Source organism: Mobula birostris, chromosome 6 (assembly GCF_030028105.1).
Source record: "Mobula birostris isolate sMobBir1 chromosome 6, sMobBir1.hap1, whole genome shotgun sequence".
NCBI classification, from domain to species: domain Eukaryota; kingdom Metazoa; phylum Chordata; class Chondrichthyes; order Myliobatiformes; family Myliobatidae; genus Mobula; species Mobula birostris.
The window spans coordinates 40,232,938-40,242,470 of NC_092375.1; the positions used below are offsets into that span (position 1 = coordinate 40,232,938).

Below are 9,533 nucleotides of genomic sequence, written 5' to 3' on the forward strand. Positions count from 1 at the left end.
GCAGTGTGTGAAAAACATGCACGTGCAAAGTATTTGGAGTGTAAATGCACACGATTAAAATGTTTTAGCAGAAATATGAAATTTCTGAGAAATTAATTACATTTGAAAGATTAAGTCGCGCACATATTACAATTGGATGAATCAGACCAACTCGTTCACGTCACTTTAAAAGGTAGACGTCGGCATGCCTGCTACCACAAGCGGACATCCGCATGCGTACAACGCATACGCGGTGTATTCTGGAATGTGTAGTTTTAAATAATAATTGTATTGTGGAATATATCTTCAAAGAACTACAAATCCCAGTAATCCTCTCGTCAAGCGGAAAGGTATATGTACTGAACTGTAAGGCTCTACGTAGGATTGAAATAGTCGTAGTTAGGACGTTTGAAGGTGGAGATCCACAAAAAAGAAAGTCATTAAACATAATATCAGACCAAGATGTCTCAATTAGCGGCGCCTGCTTCCGCGGGGACAGCGCCTTCTGGAGACACTGAGGAAAAGAAACCTTTGAAACCATGTTGTGCATGTCCTGAGACCAAGAAAGCCAGGGATGCCTGGTAATGTGACACTTCTAGTTTCTCTATTGATATAATCATTTTGCTGCTTAGTGTTTTTCTGCTTGAAAACTGTCTCTAATTTTCACGATTTTTTTCAACAGGTCTAATTTGTTAATCGCGTTCCGTCGGTTGAAGTATGTGTTTCATATTCCTGTTTGTACCCTTAAACAATCCCTTCAGTCTTCGCAAATGAAAGTTGTGGTAGTAATTGCAAATCAATTGTTATAACAGTGGAATTACTTTTTTTAAAAATAGAGAATTTAAAGTACATCGTTGCTGTTGATTCCATGTCTAAATACAAAATTTCTCCTTGGCAGTACACATCAAGGTTACAACACCGACTATAAGAGAAGAGTGACAAAAGTTTATGTAACACCTGCGCTGTCCCGTGGCATTGCACATCCCGAAAAACAAAGGTGTTTATTTGGAGCACTCACGTTCAGTGGCATGTCGTACTTCTGTAATATATGTAGAAACAGAAGACCACGTGGAGTACGCATGCAGAGGAAGGGTGAGGATAGATTGCAAGATGAAAGTGAGAGAAGTAGGAGGTGAAAGTGAGGGATCGGGGACAGGGACAAGGATGGACGGACAAGCAGGCTGATCTAAACGAACTTTAATTAGTGTGATTGGAGTTAAGATGAATAAAGTTTGAGTATTGTGGGATATGTAGCGACCTCTTAAGACGTCAGGGTTAGCAAAGCGGTGGACAAGGCCAGAAAGGAAGCTGAGGAGTAGACGATGGCAGCCGTGTACGGGAGTGTCCCAAAATCGAAAATCTGGAGAGAAAGATAACAAGCGTGGCACGTGGCTGAAGCTGAAAGAAGATAATCTGCAGAAAACGTCTCTGTTGCCACCACATAGGTGATTATGGTGATATTGGACTACAGCTCAGGATTCAATACTATCATCCCCTCAAAACTAATCAATAAGCTTCAAGACCTTGGCCTCAATACCTACTGCATCATCGATTTCTAGCAGCACAGGTCCACCACAAGGCTGTGTGTGTAGCACCCCTCCCTACCCCCTCTGCTCTGCTCGTTTATACTTACCATTGTGAGGCTTGGCACAGCTCCAATGCCATCTGTCAGGTTGACAGTGCCATTATCATTGGGCAAATCAAAGGTGATGATGAATCAGTATATAGGAGGGAGATTGAAAATCCGGCTGAGTGGTGCCACAACAAGAGCCTGTCACTCAATGTCAGCAAGACCAACGAGGTCTGTGAGCTAGCCTTCATCAGGGGATCAGGGGTGGAGAGGGTCGGCAACTTTAAATTCCTTGGTGTTATCATTTCAGCGGACCTGCCATGATCCAGCAAGTAAAGCAGCATCCATCATCAAGGAACACCACCATGCAGCTCATGCTGTCTTCTCACTGCTGCCCTAAGTAAGAAGGTGCAGGATCCTCAGGACCCACACCACCAGATTCAGAAACAGTTATTACCCCTCAACAATCAGGCTCTTGATCCAGCGAGGATAACGTCACTTGCCCCATCACTAAATTGTTCCCACACCTATGCACTTATGTTCAAGGATGCTCCATCTGGTTCTCCATATTGCTTATTTATTATTATTTATTTTGTATTTGCTCTGTTTGTTGTCTTTTGCACATCAGTTGTTTGTCTTCCCTGTTGGGTGCGGTCTTTCGTTGACCCTGTTGTGTTTCTTGGATTTACTGTGTATGCCTGCAAAAAATGAATCTCAGGATTGTACAGTATATGGTGACGCATATATATTTAGGTAATACATTTCTTTTGAAGTTTTGTGATATTTACCGCCTGGTGTCTGGTAGATTTTCGGCAAAGTAGCAGTCTTGAGGTTATTTGACCAACTTACAGCCAATGCCTCCTTTTACCCCCTAATAGACCAGGGAAGGTATCTGTACCAGGGAAGGTATCTGTACCAGGAAAGAACTTGGGAGGCTATAGCTCAGCAACATTGACACCATCTTGAATACTGAAAATGAAGCAGATGCTTTAGAACAAAAATCAGCTTTATATCATATTAGCCCTTTCTTAGTTTTTTTTCTTTGAATCATGATGTATGGGCTTTCATCACTCTCCCAAAACTTGAGCGCAAAATGTAGACTAAAATTTTTAGTATTTTCACAGTGAGATATATTGACCCACAGCTGTTTAAATTTCCTTTTTCATATTCTAGTTGAAGTGATTATGTTAACTTTGTGAGTAATTAATCCACTTTTTTTCAGTGGAGAACCAGTTGATTCTAGATAATAATAGCATTCTTTGAAAGGTCAATAAGTTGGAATGCAGGTTAAAGAAGACTGCTGCCATTTACGAGAATGTTGACAAGACTGAAAAGTTGCAGCTTTGGGGAAAAATTGATAAGCTTTCTTCAGAAATTAAAGAAGCTGAAGAGAGACTAGATTATTTCTTGATATGAATTTTTGTATATAATTATTTATGTTTTGGAAAATAAATCACTGTTTCCATGCTGATAAGCCTAATGCAATGAGTACTATTGCTATTTTACAAGGAAGGACATTTTATAGAGAAAGGTAAAATACTATAAAAATATATGTGGAATCGATGTATATCATATATTCTACAGATTGTTTCCGTATACTCATGTGAGAACCAATCATTGGACCACATAATTCAGAACATATTTTGTTGCTCGGCCTCCTACTCCCCATAGCTAACTGTGAACTGCTATGAATGATATACTTATTATCCTCCGAATTATCACCATAAACTTTTACATGCTTGATAGGGTGTCAGCTCTTTAGTCTTATCTTTTCAACTCTGTAACCCCCAATAATCTCTGCTTGTAGTCTTTACGTATGGCTGATCAAGATCTTAGGAGAAATTGAGTGTGTTTTTAATTTCCACACTTGTCCACACCCAGTGGTTTTCTGTTGGCCATGTACTTTGGCCCACCTGATGGGGGAAGAGTTATAAATGAATTATATAGCAGAAGATGATGACTTTAAACATATAAAGGAAAGTTAGGATTTTCATACTGAAATGCAAACAGATGCACTTTTTGTGTTGTGATTTGAGGCAATCAACTTTCATTTCTTTGTAGTATCATTGAGAAAGGAGAGGAGAACTGCAAAGATTTAATTGAGGCTCACAAAGAATGTATGCGGGCATTGGGATTTAAGGTTTGATGAGATACCACTTTAGAGGTGAATGGTGAGTATTGATTGTCTTTGTATTTTTCAATGTATTTTTTTAAAACTTTGCAATTGATTAGGATTTTTATTTGAGCAAATAAAACCTAGCATCAAGTCTTTGTTGGAATCTTAAGTAGTCACATTGATTTAATCCACAGTCAAGTAGGCATAGAATATTCTGACAGTACCCTGGCCAAAAATTAATTTTAGTGTGGAGTTAAGTGAGTGGCATTGCGGTCAACACAAATGCAAACTGAATAAACTCTTGCACAGAAGCCTTTTATTTACATAAATGTTGATGGCCTTAGCTTGATGGAGTTTTTTCTGGCTTCTTGCTGTGCTTTAGTACTGCAATTCCTTGATTTGAAGAGTGAGTAAGGAAGTAAAAAAGAACTACCAAATTTAGCTGTTTGAACTTATTATCTACAGCGCCCCCTTTGGTCTACAAGGGCAATAAATTTGCACTATAAGCTTATTTTGAATGTTGAATTTAAATGGGAACACAATTTCCTTTTATTAGGTGATTTGTATGTCAGAAATAAATTACAACAGACAATAAGTACAGTATTATTCTCCATGTTTTTGACCCTTGAAACTTTTTAAAAACACTTTAGCTAGAGCCATATTACATTTCCTGAGTGATGTTTCTTACAATGGTAAAGATAGTAACTTTTTGAATAAGTGCCACATTGCACTTCAGTTAGGAACTAATAAGATCAGGTGGTTTGAGAATACTTTGATTAAATTATACATTGATTCAGTACTTACAGTTGCAAGAAAAAGTGTGAACCCTTGACAGTTACCTGGTTTTCTCCAGTTATTACTCATAAAATGTGGTCTGATCTTCATCTAAGTCACAATAATAGATAAACACAATCAAGTTAAGTCAAGTTTATTGTCATTTAACTATATACATACATATAATGTATATAGAAACAAGACAACATTTATTTGAATCAGGGTATAAAGCACATAACACACGATTACTTATGAAGGTAAGGATAAAATCTACAGATGAATCACACATAAATAACAAAACAAAGTTCAGAAGCCTAGTGGCCTGGGGTGGGGGACTGTTTCTCTTTCTAATCGTTCTTGTTTTTATGCATTGTAGTCTCCTGCCTGATGGTAGAAAGTCAAAGAGGCTGCTGGATGGATGGGTGAGATCCTTGATAATATGAGGGGCTCTGTGTGTGCAGTGCTCCTGATAAATCTCCCTGATAGATGGTAGGGAGGCCCCTATGATCCTCTCAGCTGTTCTCACAGTCCTTTGTTGGGACTTCTGGTCTGATGCTTGACTGCTCCCAGCCAGATGGAGATGGAACTTCTCAGGGCACTCTCAATGGTGCTCTCATAAGACACAGTTAAGATGGCAGTCTTGCTTGCCTCAGTCTTCTTAGGAAGTAGAGGTACTGCTGTGCCTTCTTGTTCAGGGAGGTGATATTGATGGACCAGGTGAGGTCATCTGTGGTGTGAACTCCCAGAAACTTGGTGCACTTAACTCTCTCTACGGAGGAGCCATTATTCGCAGAAGGGGATGGTTCGTCTGCACCTTCCTTTAGTCCACAATTATTTGGTACAGAGGAGATGTCAGGGGCAAATTTTTTACGCAGAGGGTGGTGAGTGCGTGGAATGGGCTGCCAGCGACGGTGATGGAGGCGGATACAATAGGGTCTTCTAAGAGACTCCTGGATAGGTACATGGAGCTTAGAAACCTGAGGGCTATGGATAACCTTAGGTAATTTCTAATATAAATTATTTTTGGCACTGCATCGTGGGCCAAAGGGCCTGTATTGTGCTGTAGGTTTTCTATGTTTCTATTATTTTGTTTATCTTCTCCACGTTCAAGCTTAGGTTGTTCTTATCACACCAGTCCACAGCTGCTCTACTTTCTCTCTATACTCTGTCTCATTATCGTTCTTGATAAGTCCAACCACTGTTGTGTCATTCACAAACTTGATGACATTGTTTAAGCTGGATCCTGCGACACAGTAATATGGCAGCAGTGTGAACAGCAGCGGGCTGAACACACAGCCTTGGGGTGTGCCAGTGCTTAGTGTAATGGGACAAGAAACGTTGCTGCCCACATGGACTGACTGTTAAGAAGTCCGGAATTGAATTGCACAGTCTGCCTAAACTAATAATACACAAACAATTGTACTTTTCTTGTCTTTATTGAACACCTTGTTTAATCATTCACAGTCCAGGCTGGAAAAAGTATGTGAACCATTGTATTTAATGACTGGTAGAAACTCCTTCAGCAGCAATAACCTCCGCCAAATGTTTCCTGCAGTTGCTGATCAGACTTGCACAAAGCCATAAGACAAAGGAGCAGAAGTCGGCCATTCGGCCCATCGAGTCTGTTCTGCAGTTTTATCATGAGCTGATCCATTCTCCCATTTAGTCCCACTCCCCCACCTTCTCACCATAACCTTTGATGCCCTGGCTACTCAGATACCTATCAATCTCTGCCTTGAATACACCCAATGACTTGGCCTCCACTGCTGCCTGTGGCAACAAATTCCATAGATTCACCACCCTCTGACTAAAAAAATTTCTTCGCATTTCTGTTCTGAATGGGCGCCCTTCAATCTTTAAGTCATGCCCTCTCGTACTAGACTCCCCCATCATGGGAGACAACTTTGCCACATCTACTCTGTCCATGCCTTTCAACATATGAAATGTTTCTATGAGGTCTCCCCTCATTCTTCTAAACTCCAAGGAATACAGTCAAAGAGCAGACAAACGTTCCTCATATGTTAACCCTCTCAATCCTGGAATCATTCTAGTGAGTCTTCTCTGTACCCTCTCCAACGTCAGCACATCCTTTCTTAAATAAGGAGACCAAAACTGCCCACAGTACTCCAAGTGAGGTCTCACCAGCACCTTATAGAGCCTCAACATCACATCCCTGCTCCTATACTCTATTCCTCTAGAAATGAATGCCAACATTGCATTCGCCTTCTTCACTACTGACTCAACCTAGAGGTTAACCTTAAGGGTATCCTGTACCAGGACTCCCAAGTCTCATTGCATTTCAGAACTTTGAATTCTTTCCCCATTTAAATAATAGTCTGCTGGTTTATTTCTTCTGCCAAAGTGCATAACCATACACTTTCCAACATTGTATTTCATTTGCCACTTCTTTGCTCATTCTTCCAATCCATCCAAGTCTCTCTGCAGACTCTCCGTTTCCTCAGCACTACCGGACCCTCCACCTATCTTCGTATCGTCAGCAAACTTAGCCACAAAGCCATCTATTCCATAATCCAAATTGTTGATGTACAACATAAAAAGAAGCGGCCCCAACGTGGACCCCTGTGGAACACCACTGGTAACCGGCAGCCAAACAGCATAGGATCCCTTTATTCCCACTCTCTGTTTCCTGCCAATCAGCCAACGCTCTATCCACGTATGTAACTTTCCCGTAATTCCATGGGCTCTTATCTTGTTAAGTAGCCTCAGGTGTGGCACCTTGTCAAAGGCCTTCTGAAAATCCAAATATACAACATCCACTGCATCTCCCTTGTCTAGCCTACTGGTAATTTCCTCAAAAAAAATCCAAGGAGGAATTTTTGACCATTCCTCCATACAGAATTGTTTCAGTTCATTGATATTTCTCGGATACCTTGCATGAACAGCCCTCTTCAGGGCATGCCACAGCATCTCAGTTGGGTTAAGGTCTGGACTCTGACTTGGCCATTCCAAAACACATTTTTTTTCTTATTTTTGACCCATTCTGTTGTTGATTTACTCTTGTGTTTCAGATCATTGTCTTGTTGCATCATCCAACTTCTATTAAGCTTCAGGTGATGGACTACTACCCTGATATTCTCCTGTAAGATGTCTTGATACAATTTTGTATTCTGTCCAGGCCCTGAAGCAGCAAAGCAGCACCAAACCATGATGCTCCATCAGGCTTCACAGTTGGGATGAGGTTTTGGTGTTGGTGTGCAGTGCCCTTTTCATCCAAACATAGCAGTGTGCACTTCTGCCAGAAAATTCAAGTTTTGCCTCATCTGTCCACAGAACATTGACCCAGTAGTGTGTTGTAGAACATTCAAGGTGGTGTTTTGCAAACTTGAGACATGCAGCAAAGTTTTTTTGGAGAGCAATGGTTTCCTAAGTGGTGTCCTTCTATGAACACCATTCTTGTTCAGTGTTTTTCTTCTAGTGAACATATACACAGAGACTTTCACAAGTTGTACAGATTTCTGCAGGTCTTTTGCTGTTACCCTTGGGTTCTTTTTCACCTCCTTCAGCATTCCACGTTGTATCTTAGTGTGATCTGTGCAGGATGCCCACTCCAAGGGAGAGTAGCAACAGTACTGAATTTCTTCCATTGGTAGACAATTTCTCTTACTGTGGGCTGGTGAACACTCGGGCCTTTAGAAATGCTTTTGTTGCCTTTTCCAGCTTCATGCATCTCTACAATTCTTTTAAGGTCCTCTGAAAGTTGTTTTACGAGGAATGGTGCACATAGACGGATATTTTTTGAGAAGAGCAGGCTCTGTCAGTAACCTGACTTTGTGTGTCTTTTTCATAGGGCAGGGCACCCCTACAACCCACACCTCTAATCTCATCTCATTGATTGGAACACTAGAATCCAAATAGCTTTTGTAGAAGGCATAATCCCAGAGGTTCACATACTTTTTTAAACCTGGATTGTGATTGTTTAAATGGTGTACTCAGTATTGACAAGAAGTACAATTGTGTGTTATTTGTTTAGGCAGATTGTGTTTGTCTATTATTATGATTTAGATGATGATCAGACCACATTTTATGAGTAATTAATGCAGAAAACCAGGTGATTGCCAAGGGTTCGCAAACTTTGTCTTGCAACTGTACATAAATGTTGGGGCATTTGTACAACATATCCATTCCTTATTAATCAAATATAATCACATTACATGATTGTTTTACTTCTTTGTTTTTATTTACCAAACAGGATTGTATCTGGAATTATTTTAAGTATGCTACACTGCCTGCATGGAGATGAATGAAGATGTATGTGGACACGTTATTATACAAATGAATTGTTACAAAGCTGGATCTGAAAACTTTTATTAGCAATTTATTTTTTCAAAAAAAATGTAGGATGATAATGATCTTTGTTCTGAGTTACTTCCATCCAGAGATCTTTTCAAACTTGTATGACTCATCCTTTAATAAAAGTTTTCTTAAAAGTCACTTTGATTCTATTTCCTTTTGTGCTGTAATGACAAGCTTGTATGAATGTTATTTCAAGTTGCACATTCAATAAATTAGTCATGAATTTGAAAATTCAACAAAACTTTGTTAGAAACCCTGTTGAAAGGGAATGATTAGTAATTTTTTTAATTCCAGAAATTAGTTTAATTAGTTATCTCTATAATTAATAAAGCTTTGCATATCCTACTACCCTGTGCAGTTATTCTTGATTTAAGTTTTCTTCTTTGTCAACTATGACCGCTCTTAAAATTTTTATTTGTAACTTCTTAAGTCCATGATCCCTACTGGGGCATAGACGGTTGACAGCAGCTCCCCAGAGTCCTTTGTCCTGGGCTGAAGGTTGATCAGCCCTGTGGCTTCCGCTTCCACCACATGACTTTGTCGGTCAAGATCCTTCCTCTCCCAGGGATGAGGTCTTTGGAGCTTCTGTTGATATCACTGTAGCTCTGGGTTTTTATGGGATTGAGTTGCAACCCTTCTCCTTTTGCAAGCTGGGCTTGGGACTGTCCATAGTGGAATTTTATTGCTATGGATCATGTTATTATTGCCTGTTGAGCAGCCAGGGAAATCTTAAATAAGAAAGAATAAATTGGCTGTTTCACTGTTCCAGACCTGCACTGG

At 40.0% G+C, this 9,533-nt stretch overlaps 1 protein-coding gene across 1 annotated transcript; it reads left to right on the forward strand.

Moving 5' to 3' along the window:
- The first annotated feature begins 313 nt into the window (after nt 1-313).
- Nucleotides 314-8,891, forward strand: cox17 (cytochrome c oxidase copper chaperone COX17). Its single transcript, XM_072260294.1, has 3 exons — nt 314-560; nt 3,611-3,720; nt 8,650-8,891. The coding sequence occupies exons 1-2, from the start codon at nt 442-444 to the stop codon at nt 3,693-3,695; spliced, it is 204 nt and encodes a 67-aa protein (XP_072116395.1). The 5' UTR covers nt 314-441; the 3' UTR covers nt 3,696-3,720; nt 8,650-8,891.
- The last annotated feature ends 642 nt before the right edge of the window (nt 8,892-9,533 follow it).

Coding starts and splice junctions, on each gene's coding strand:
- cox17 (XM_072260294.1), top strand. CDS start 442: ATGTCTCAATTAGCGGCGCCTGCTTCCGCGGGGACAGCGCCTTCTGGA. Junction 561..3,610: donor AAGAAAGCCAGGGATGCCTG/GTAATGTGACAC, acceptor ATTTCTTTGTAG/TATCATTGAGAAAGGAGAGG.